General features: G+C 46.0%; 1 protein-coding gene across 1 annotated transcript in view; it reads left to right on the top strand.

The window, feature by feature from the left end:
* Positions 1-11,757, top strand: part of TTC7B (tetratricopeptide repeat domain 7B) — a 388,142-nt gene that overhangs the window by 309,377 nt on the left and 67,008 nt on the right. Inside the window, exon 18 of the mRNA XM_006879120.1 lies at positions 4,617-4,757. Coding sequence (XP_006879182.1) covers positions 4,617-4,757 — 141 coding nt within the window. The remainder of the gene's footprint in view (positions 1-4,616; positions 4,758-11,757) is intronic.

An 11,757-nucleotide genomic window follows, 5' to 3' on the forward strand; every position in this document is an offset into this window, starting at 1 on the left:
GCAAAGAGCTAGAGTCAGAAGATCAAAAGGGCCAAACTTGCTCAGCGTTTCTTAAGATGAAGGAACTGAAAAAAAAAAAAAAAACCAAATTCAAACCTCAAGTTGCAATACTTAAGGATGCTTTGGGCAGAATATTAAATGATGAAGCATTAAAAGAAGATTGAAAAAGTATACAGAGTCATTGTACCAAAAGGAATTGGTGGACAGAGAAGAATTTCATGAAACAACGTATGAGCAAAAGTCTGTGGTGACGAAGGAGGAAGTTCAAGCTGCTCTGAAAGAACTGGCAAAAAATAAGGCCCTTGGAATTGATGGCATACCGATTGAAATATTTCCACAAACAGATGCTGCCCTGGATGTGCTCATCAAGTTGTACCAAGAAATCTGGAGGACAACCACCTGGCATACTGACTGGAAGAGATCTATATTTGTTCCCATTCCAAAGAAAGGTGATCTGACAGAGTGTGGAAATTATCGAACAATATCATTGATATCACATGCAAGCAAGATTCTGCTGAAGATTATCCAAAAACAACTGGAACAACACATCAGCAGAGAACTGCCTGAAGTGCAGGCTGGATTTAGAAGAGGCCATGATACTAGGGATATTATAGCTAATGTCAGATGGATCTTGGCTAAAAGCAGAGGATATTAGAGGAATGTTTGTGTTTCATTGACTGTGCAAAGGCATTTGACTGTGTGGATCACAACAAACTGTGGCTGACTCTGAGAAGAATGCAAATCCCAGAACACTTGATTGTGCTAATGTGAAACCTATACTTGGACCAGGAGACAGTCATCAGAACAGAGCAAGGAAACACTACATGGTTCAAAATTGGGAAGGGTGTGCGTCAAGATTGTCCTATCTCAATATCTTTTCAGTCTATATGTGGAACAGATTATCTGAGAGGCTAAGCTCTATGAGGAGAAGTGTGGCATCAGGATTAGAGGTAGACTCATCTGCATTATTCAGATGACACAACCCTGCTTGCTGAAAATGAGGAGGACCTGAAGTGCTTGCTGCAGAAGGTCAAGGACTGCAGCCTTCAATATGGATTGAAGCTCAACATCAAGAAAGCAAAGATTCTTAACACTGGGCAGCATCATGATAGATGAAGAGACTGAGATTGTTGACAGCTTCAGTTTGCTTGTCCCTACAATCAACACTCTGGTACCAGCAGCAAGAAAATTAAAAGATGAATTGCACTGGGAAAGTCTACTGTCAGAGACCTCTCCAAAGTACTGAGGAGCAACGATGTCAGTGTGGAGACTAAGGTGAGCCTGTTACAGGCCATGGCCTTTGCCATTACTTGCTTTGTATCATTACAATGACTAGGGATGATAGAAGGAGAGTTGATACCTTTGAGCTGTAGTGCTGGAGAAGAATATTGAATATACCATGGACTGCTAGGAGAACAAACAAGTTCATCCTAAAGAGGATAAAGCCAAGCTGCTCCTTGGAGGCAAGAATTCTGAAGCTTTGTCTGACATACTTTGGACATGTTGCAAGGTGGGACCAGTCCTTGGAGAGGGACGTCGCGCTTGGGAGGGAGGAGGGACAGCGCAGGAGAGGAGGACCCTCGAGGAGATGGAGGAGATGAATTGACTCGGTGACTGGGGTAATGGAGGTAAGTGTGTCAGAGACAGTGCGATTGGCACAGGGCAGAGCAGGGTTTAGGGCTGTTGTACATGGGGTCGCTATGAGTCACAAGCGACTCGACGGCACATGACAACAACATATCCAATCTGAGTTATAATGTTGTTTATTCTCATTTCTTCACGAAATTCTGTTCTGGAGCAAGAATTTTCTTTACTGTGTTATCACCGGGAATAGAAGATGGTGACTGCCAAGTCATTTCACTATTCTTGCTCATAAACTGCTCTTCCAGGTAAATATCTAGATACCCTAATATCACAGCCTCGTTCAGAACACGAGTACCTGTGCCCTTGGGAAATGTGTCCAAGCAGAGATTAAAGAAGACAGAAACACTGCTTTGTTTTTTTATAAACTCAGTTAACGCTTCTTCGTATTTTAATGGATCCACTCCACTGGAGACAGGGAGGAGTCACAGAGAGAGGTCCGGTGTTCACTTAGAACTATGTGCCACTGCCACTTTGGGTCCAGGTTGTTGGAAGTGATGACAGCTGAACAGCCCTTGGGGACAGTGGGGTGCTGGTTCACAGCGTCACTGAGAAGGAGAGCAGAGCACAGTCATGCGTCTGAGAGACTCATCTGAATTTCACCCAGGGCCACGTCCAGTGAGAGTGCTCCTTCTTCCCCTCACGTAGCAAGGACTGCCTGAGCATCTGTGATGGCCTCCTGCTAGCCCCTAGAAAGCCCCAGGTGGGCGACATAGTTTCTGTCTTCTGGAACGCACTGTCCTGACAGGGGAGGCACGTACAAGTTTAAGATAACCTCACACACTCGTGTTCTGGGAACACTGAGGACCTGAGGGAGGACAGCCGGGTCCGCAGCCGTCTGCCGAGAGAGGTGGTCTTTCAGATTAGGGCTTGAGCCCTGGCTTTGCTACCTGCTGGTGGTGTGATCTTGAATAAGTTCCAGAACCTTCTTCCAATTCCATTCTGTCATCTGAACAGTGCAGACAACATTGTTACCTGCCTTGTAGGAAACTTGAGGGTTAAATGAAATAATGTCCCTGGGACATCTAGCATCATCATCATTGCCGTCATCTGTGAGGCCTTGTTCACAGTCACATACAGCCATTGGTCGAAATCCTTTCACTTGAGTTGAGACGTATATGTCTCTTAGATAGGAGGAACCTTGGTAAGAGTTCTGGTTTGTACATTTGGGGCCAGAACAAAAAAGAAACCAACTAACTAGACCAGTTTATCTGGAAGTCATAAGGAGCTGTAGAACCTGGCTGAAAGCTTGTGTGCATTTTTCTTGAGCATCCATAGACTATTGTGACTTTCAAAATTAACTGATTACTGAGCAATTTCATTCTGGCTCTGTTTTAATTTCTAATATGCTACCTATATAACTCATATAGACAAACTTCTTTGGGGTTTGCAATAGTTTTCAACAGGGCCAAGGGCTTTTGAGACCAAGCTTGAGCAGTTTGAGTGCCTTGGTATAGAGAGCAGGAGCGTGGATCTTCCCAGAAGGCCGTTACCCAGGTGACTCCTGGGCTACAAGGAAATGGGAGAGCTAAGCCGGCTGGCGAGGGAGACAATGCCTCCAGGCCGCCTCTGACCAAATGTTGGTGACATCTGCTTCCCGTCCTTCCAGGCCAGTGGTTCTGAGCTGAGCCATGTACTGGAATCACCTGGGGGGATTTAACAAATAGGCGGTTGGCCCTGCTCCTCGAGCCGCTGGCTGATGGCGTTGACCTGGGCTGTAACTGGGACACCTTGATTTCCAAAATCCCCAGGCGATTATAATGTGAATCCAAGGTTAAGAATCACTCTTGAAGGTAGTCGAAGAGCCAGAGAGGCTGGGTATTGACAGAACACTGCAGTGATTCTGGATCGTTGGCTCAGTGAACAGACAGTTGCGGCTAAAACTCTGGGGAGAAAGAGATGAAGTCCTCCTTACCAATGTTAGAAGTTGAAAAATTCACAGCAGTTTAATAATTTGTGTGCAAGTAAAAAGAGTAGTGAGACACGCTCTGTCTGAACAAGGTTAATTTTTAGCCGAGCCTCAGTTTCCTCACCTCCCACTGCTGGCTGTTCACACCTGTTGGCTGAGCCTCGAGTTCCTTGTCCTGGTGGAGGACTCTGTGTTTAAGGCTCCCTGAGCACTACTAGAGACTGCTCTCAGTTCTGGAACCAAGCTTGAGTGTTCGGAAGGAGTTGGGCACAAGCCCTGTGTCAGGTGGTCTCTGGCCACCAGGCAGGCCTGCTGGCTGGCCAACGTGAAGAGATGTGAGTCCTTAGAACTTCTGAAGAGAATTGTTTTGCTAGGAAATGTGCCTTTTAGTAGCCCGTCAGGGTAGGATGACTCACATCCGGGGTGAGTCCAAGGTGTCTTTGTGGTAGCTCAGGTTGTGCTGGTCTTGTATTAATTAGGCTTAACAGACAACGCACTGCACAATTGGGCAAAAGGGTTTTTTCCCCCCAGTTTTTTAGTTGTGTGCTAGAATGCAGTTCTAGTCTGGGTTATTGTCCACGTCCCGAAGGTCAGGCTGTGCCAATGACAGGGGAGCAGATCCAAGGACTAGCCAGATACGAAGAAGCAGATAGAATCCTCTCCACCTGGTTCCTGGGTTCAGACCCTGCAGCAGGGTGCAATGTAGCTTCTCTCTGTAGTGCCTGTCTTCAGCACCTGGACCTGGCCAGTGTCTCTAGCTCTCCCCAGCACACATACACACACACACGCACATGCACTGAGCGTCCAGGCTGGGCTCCCAGATGGAGCACCAAGCATGTCCCCGAGCTTGTCTAAAAGATCAGCTACAGTGCAGGATGGAAAGCAGAGTTCCAGGCTGTTTGATGGTTGTCCGCATGTCAGTGTGGACAAGAAGACCGTGAGCCACCGCGGGTGAGGGCTGTGTGTTCGTCCCAGGCTCATGTCTTCTGTGTCCGGGGAGGGTGTCCTTGGCTGGGTGGCGGGGTCCAGCCGTTCCTGATGCCGTCTTCATGTAAACCCCTCACAGGCTCCATCCACGCCACGTCAGTAGCTGCCTCGAGAGTGGAGCAGGCGCTGTCCGAAGTGGCCTCGTCTCTGCAGAGCAGCGCTCCCAAGCAGGGCCCGCTACACCCCTGGATGACGCTGGCACAGATCTGGCTCCATGCAGGTACCTTCAGCTCACTGTAGCCCTTCTGTCCCACCCCACCCCGCAACCCGCCCTGGGCTCCAGGCTCCAGGATGCTGGGCTGTTAACCCGTGACCCTTATCAGATGGGAAGCATTGGCATCACACGCCCAAATGTTACCACTCTTCCAGGAATCATGAGTTGCTCTGTGTCCCCTCCACCCCCTCCCCTGACTAGAGCTGGGCTCGGAGCTGACGTGCAGAATGATCTATGGAGTTGGGCTGGGAGGACCCCGGAAACATGCTTTGTGGGGTGCAAACGTGAGTGGCAGCAAGGCCAGGCAGCCGAGCACCCACTTTCTTTGGAGATGACACAGCTGGCATCCCAGACCTGGCCTCTGGGCAGACGTGGAGCCGGGTCCGAGCCCTGCCACTTAGCCGTCACCCGGGCTTGAGTGAATACTGTCATCTCACAGCGTCAGTTGCCTCCTCTGTAAGGTCGGATCTCTACACCCATGTGTCCCAAAGGTTGACGGGCACAGGACCTGACAGTTTAGCCTCGTCAACGCTGAGTGAGGGGACAGAGGTGTTGGTGACACAAGTTTCTCCATCAAAAACAGCCTGTCTGGTATCTCCACTCCTGTCCCTGGTAACCTCCTTGGTAACCCAGAGAGAGGAACTGCTGAACTGGACACAGAAAACAGGTCCTGTCACCCCTTGTCTGTCTCACACACAGTCACCTCACTCAGCCCCGCTTCTGCATAGCTGGGATTCCAACACGGATGCCTTCAGTGGGCAGCCCAGCTGTGGGGACCTACTAGTCAGCTTCTGGCCATGCAGAAAAGGACTTTTGATTTACCGGTGTGCTAGTATTGCTGCATAAAAGTGTAGCATCTTTCCTTCAGATTATCAGAACCAGGCTGGGCCTCCCCAGGCTGGACACTCAGGGTGCAGGGGTGTAAGCCCAAGCTGGCAGGACGACCTTCTTTTCACCCTGCCATCCTTCTGTTTATTCCTTGTGCGCCAAGACTAATTGCATGATGCTCAACCTTGTTGGTACCACTGGTGGACCCCAGTGTGTGAAAACATGGCTATATCCACCTGGCTTTGGCATGTGGCAGGGCCAAGCTCAGCCAGCCTTTTGTGTGTTGGCATCTTTAATTGAGCCATAACGAGGACCGTAAATTAGCAAATTATATTCTTCCAAGCAGCAGTACAAAGGAGAGATGATTCATGGCTGCGCCCATTGTTCTTGCCCGCTGCAGACACTTGCCAGCACCGGGCGCTTGCTGGGTCCCGGATGAGCCAACTTAGGCAGAGAGAGCGGAGTCGCACCCTCCCTGGCTCTCAGGGTCAGCCCAGGCCCTGTGAGCGATTCTGGCATCCATCCCTAGGTTACCTCGGTGAGCAGTGACTGCAGAGGGCAGAAAGGGAAGGAGGAAGGTTTCATGTCCTGCCTGGGTGAGCCAGCCCTGGCTGGACTTGTGGCACTCGTGTGGGGAAAGCAGTCTCTGTGGGACAGTGGTTGCCTTTGGGAGCTGGTAAAGGGCTGGCGCAACATCCAGAAACACTAAAGGAGATCTTTCGTGGCTGAAAGTCGTGTCCTTGACCTTGCAGGCATTGCCTCTCAGAAAAGCATGTGAGCGGAAGGGGGGTCATGGTGTTTCAGGAGGGCATTGTCCAGGCCTCGCTGCCCTCCACTCAGTTCTCCAGGTGCCTGCCCTCTTCCCAGGGTCTGCTGTGACTTGGGGAGGGGAGATTTTAGCACTTTTTACTGGAACATTGAGGAACTTGGCAGCTAAGGTTCACTTTGGAGCTGTCCTTGAATTTGTGTGTGATCATGTCAGGTCGAGTTCTCATTACCACAAACTAGAGAACAGAGCAAAACTATCATCGATGCTTAATGGGTGTGTGTAACTTTACATTCCACGCGTTGGGAGACTTGAACTGCAGAAAGCAGACACCTGGGTGTGTGTGGGGTGTGTGTGTGGGGTGTGTGTGTGTGTGTGTGTGTGTGTGTGTGTGTGTGTGCCTTTGAAAACATACAAAACCCCATTGCTGTCAAGTCGATTCCAGCTCTTAGCAACCCTAAAAGGCAGGGAAGAATGGCCGTAGGGTTTCCAAGGCTGTGGTCACTATGGGTGCAGATGGCCACATCTTTCTCCTTGGAGCAGCTAGTGCATTCGAACTGCCAGCCTTCCAGTGACTGAGCATGTAACCACTGCACCACCACAGCCCCTAAAAGAACATATATGTATATAGATATATATATGTCTATGAACATATATGTGTTTCTGTAAATGTGTACTTAAAGTGTTAAATGTTATTGCTCCACAAGAGAAAGATAAGCAGTCTCGTCCTATAAAAATTTACAACCTCAGAAACTCAATAGAGGGTCTCCATAAGTTGGAATTGACTCAGGAGCAGTGGTTTATATATAAGGATATATCTATGCATAGAAAAGATTGAAACTATCAATGACTTCATGTTCCTTGGATCCACAATCAATACACTTGGTACCATAAGTCAGGAGATCAGGAGACATAGTGTACTGGGAAAGTCTGCAGTTAGAGACCTCTCCAAATTATTGAGAAGCAATGACATTCATTTGATGACAAAGGTGTGTCTGATTCAGGCCATGGTCTTTTCAATCACTTGCTATGCATCTGACAGTGAGTAAGGATGACAGAAGAATTGATGACCTTTGAGTTGTGGTGTTGGAGAAGAGTGCTGAAGATCCCATGGACTGCAAAAAAAAAAAAACCAAACCAACAACAACAACAAAAAAAAAAACCAGACAGATATGTTTTGGAGAAGGTGTAGCCAGACTGCACCTTGGAGACAAAGATGATGAAACTTTGTTTCATATGCTTTGGGCATGTTGCTTGGAGAAGCTGTTCATTGGAGAGGGACATCACGCTTGGAAAGGTGGAGCGGTAGCAAAGGATATGAAGACCTTCAACCAGATGGATTGGCACAGTGACTGCAGCAAGGGTCTCAAGTGTGTCAGAGATGGTGAGGATGGCACGGGATAGGACAAGGTTTAGATCTGTTGTTCATAGCGTCATTATGAGTTGTGTTTGACTGGATGGTACCTAATTACAAAATATATGCATAGAATAAAATAAAATAAAGAATCTTAGATGTAACCAATTACCTCACAGGATAGGTTTGCTTGCTTTGGAGACTTAAGGTCATAGTTTCATGAAACAAGATTGTTCACTGGTTTCCTAAAGTTTATATTCTACATCTTACTCTGATGAGTTGCAGGTAGGGACTTAAAAGTTGTCAAGTAGGCGCCTAAGATACAACTACTGATCCCAACTTGTCTGGAGCAAAAGAGAAGGAACTGGTCTGTGAGGCCAATTGTCTACATGAGCCATGGCCCCATTCACCCTGAGATCAGAAGACATAGATGGTGCCCAGCTGTCACTACCATAGGTTCTGGTCATGACTAGAGTAGGTAAATAGTCATAGAAAGGGAGGGAGCTCTGGTGGCTTAGTGGATAAGGAGCTGTACTGCCAACCCAAAGGCAGGCAGTTCAAACACCCCAGCTACTCTACAGGAGAAAGATGGGCACTCTCCACCCATGTAATTTATAATCTCTGAAAACCTGCTGGAGGGTCAGCTATGAGTCAGTTCTGATTCATCGGTGCATATAGAGACTCAATGATGCATATAATACTATCAAAAGGGAGAGAAAATGTGGCAAAAGAACTTCAGATTCTTGAAAATGCAGACTTATTGAACTCACCAATGACGGAGGATTCTCCAGGGCTGTGTCCTGAGATAGACTTTACATTTTGAGATAAAAATATTCCTTCCAATCACTCTTTAGCTACATAGCAGGTTAGCTCCTAAAAAAAATCTCCCTGAGACCACATGGTCAACCAGTACTCAAAAGCATGGATGAGAAGACTGGGGGGATATGAGACTAGAAGTAATAATTCTAGAGTGACTAGGACAAAAGTAATGAGAATACTGGTGTGAAGGATGTAGTCAATCTCAATGAACAGTGTGAGTAGAAATGATTGCATTCATTTCCAAAAAAGGTACAGTAAAATGCTGTGTTTTTAAGACAAAGAAAGAAGATGCCATACTTTGCTTATAGGCCCAGTACAGTATGGACATAGTCCAAAATAAGTACATGAGCAAATATGCAATTTGAATGAATATATTAGAATATTTTTAGAATGCATGCCATATTCATTCTCAAAGCAATGCCTTTGAGTCAAGATTTAGAAGAGTGCCATGAATTCCCTTAGATTTTAAAGGGCTAATTTAAGAAAGAAAAGAAGCCACTTCCACTGAATGTCCAAGTTTCTGCTGTATGTGGTTGTACTTCTGCTCCCCCAGTGAACTCATGGGAACTGGTTAACATCTACTCTCCAGTAGCCATTATAATTTCTTACATATTCAAGATAGGCTTTATGATTTCTGCCAACTTCTATATATTTTGCAAGCTTTATTGTTGTTATATGCCATTAAGTTGAGTCTCTATGAACAATAGCTCTAAACTTTGTTCTATCCTGAGCCAACCTCACCCGTATCTGACACAATCTGCCTTCATGGCCACGGTGACTGTGTCAATCCATCTCATCTAGGGTCTTCCTCTTTTGTGCTTTTGACTCTCCACCCTTCCGAGCATGATGTCCATCTCTAAGAACCGGTCCCTCCTGGTAACATCTTCAAGGTCTGTGAGACAGAACTTCAAAATCTTTGCCTCCAAGGAGCATCCTGGTTTCACCCTCTCCAGGACAGACCTGTTTCTTCTCTCAGCAGTCCATGGTATGTATGTTCAGTATTCTTCTCCAGCACCACAACTCAAAGGCATCAATTCTTCTTCTGTCATCCTTAGTCATCGTCCAGCTCTCAGATGCATAGCAAGCAATTGAGAAGACCATGTCCTGGATCAGATGGAACTCAGTCTCTAGACTAACTTTGTTGCTTTTTAGTACTCTGGAGAGGTCCTTAACAGCTAATTTTCCCAATGCAACACATCTTTTGATTTTCTGACTACAGTACCAAGGGTATTGATCATAGATCCTTAGAATGAGATTAATTAAGTAAAAACCTCACTCCTAAAGCTAGAGTTTTCTGTGGCAAACACAGATTTCTTCCTGATTGGTGATTTTGATTACCTGAAAGTACTGGAAGCTTATCGAAGTGGCCCCTGGTTTGAGACTAGAAGCTAAGGTCACTTGGAGAAGACAGTAGATTTCCAGCCTGTGGTATGAGAGATCTTGGACCAGGGGTTTGGCAAAGGTTCTCAGAATTGAACTTGGAGCAACAGGCTGCTCTGTGAAAGAAGGGACAAATGACCCATGAGAGAAGAGACCCCAGCAAGAACATGTGTGGCATTGGAGGTGACTACTTTTCCTTGCATTGTGACCTCCTGGGCCTCTCTCCCCTGGGCATTTCTGTCCTGGGCACCTTCTAACCCCAGTCTATCTTTTTCTCTCATTTATTTTGTGAGCAAGTAATACATGTATGTGATATTAATAATATTGTTTGATAGTTTCCACATTCAGTTGGTTCGCCTTTCTTGGGAATGGGAACAAATATGGACCGCTTCAAATCCATTGGCCACAGAGAGCTGCCCCCCAAATTTCCTGGCATAGTCTGGTAAGCACATCCAAGGAAACAATTGGAAACAAGTCAATTGGTATCACATCGATTCCTAGGGTTTTCTTTTTTGCCAGTACCTTCAATGCAGCTTCCACTTCCTCCTTCATTACCACTGGCTCTGTTCATATGGTACTTCCTGAAATTTTTCAGTGTCAGTCAGTTATTTCTATACAGTGATTGTGTGTATTCCCTCCATCTTCTTTTGATGCTTTGTGATCATGCAGTATATTGCCTAAGCATCTTTCAGTATTGTGACTCGAGGCTTAAATTTGTTTATAGTTCTCTCAGCTTGAGAAATACAGAGTGAGTACTTCCCTTCATATTCTTCAGTTCCAGCTCTCCACATTTCATTCTAATACTTTGCTTTGTCTTCTAAAGCTGCCCTTTGAAATCTTCTGTTCAGCTCTTTTACTTCACAATCTTCTCCTTTTGTTTTGGCTTCTCAATGTGCCACCACAATTTTTAGGATCTCTTCTGAGAACCATTTTCATTTTTACATAGATAGGGAACTGCCAAAAGTTCAAACAGGATTTAGAAAAGTCTGTGGCACCAGGGATATCATTGCTGACGTTAGCTAAGCCATGGCTTAAAGTAAAGAATACCAGAAGAATGTCTTGTTTTGTTTTGTTTTATTGACTATGTGAAAGCATTTGACTGTGTGGATCATAACAAATTGTGGCTGATGTTGAGAAGAACAGGAGTCCCAGAGCGCTTAACTGTGAAACCCATACCTGGACCAGGAGGCTGTTGTGTGAACAGAGCAGGGGAACACTACATAGTTTAAAAATGAAAAGGGGGTGTATCAGGGTTGTATTCTCCATACCCATTTAATCTGTATGTTGAGAAAATTATTTGAGAAGCTGAACTCTGTGAAGAGTAATACGGCATCAGGATTGAAGGGAGACTCATCAGTAACTTGTGTTATGCAGATGACACAACCTTGCTTGCTGAAAGTGAGGAGGACTTGAAGCACTTGTTGCAATAGATTTTAGTATTCAGCCTTCGGTATGAATTGCATCTCAATGTCAAGAAAACAAAGATTCTTACCATGGGCCGATAGGTAGCATCGTGAATGATGGAGAAGAGATTGAAACTGTCAAAAACTTCTACTAGCTTGGATCAATAATTAATACCCTTGGTACCAGCAGTCAGGAAATAGGAGATGCATTCATTGCACTGGGAAAATCTTCAGTTAGGGACGTCTCCAAATTATTGAGGAGTAATGATGTTAGTTTGAGGACTAAGGTGGATCTGATTCAGGCCAAAGTCTTTCCGATCACTTGCTATGCATCTGAGAGCTGGACAGTGAATAAGGATGACAGAAGAAGAACTGATGCCTTTGATCTGTGGTGTTGGAGAAGAACACAGAACCCATGGACAGCCAAAAGAACAAACAGATATGTCTAGGAGAGGC

The sequence above is a fragment of the Elephantulus edwardii genome, unplaced genomic scaffold (genome assembly GCF_000299155.1).
Source record: "Elephantulus edwardii isolate Elephantulus edwardi_28Jun2011 unplaced genomic scaffold, EleEdw1.0 scaffold00002, whole genome shotgun sequence".
NCBI lineage: Eukaryota > Metazoa > Chordata > Mammalia > Macroscelidea > Macroscelididae > Elephantulus > Elephantulus edwardii.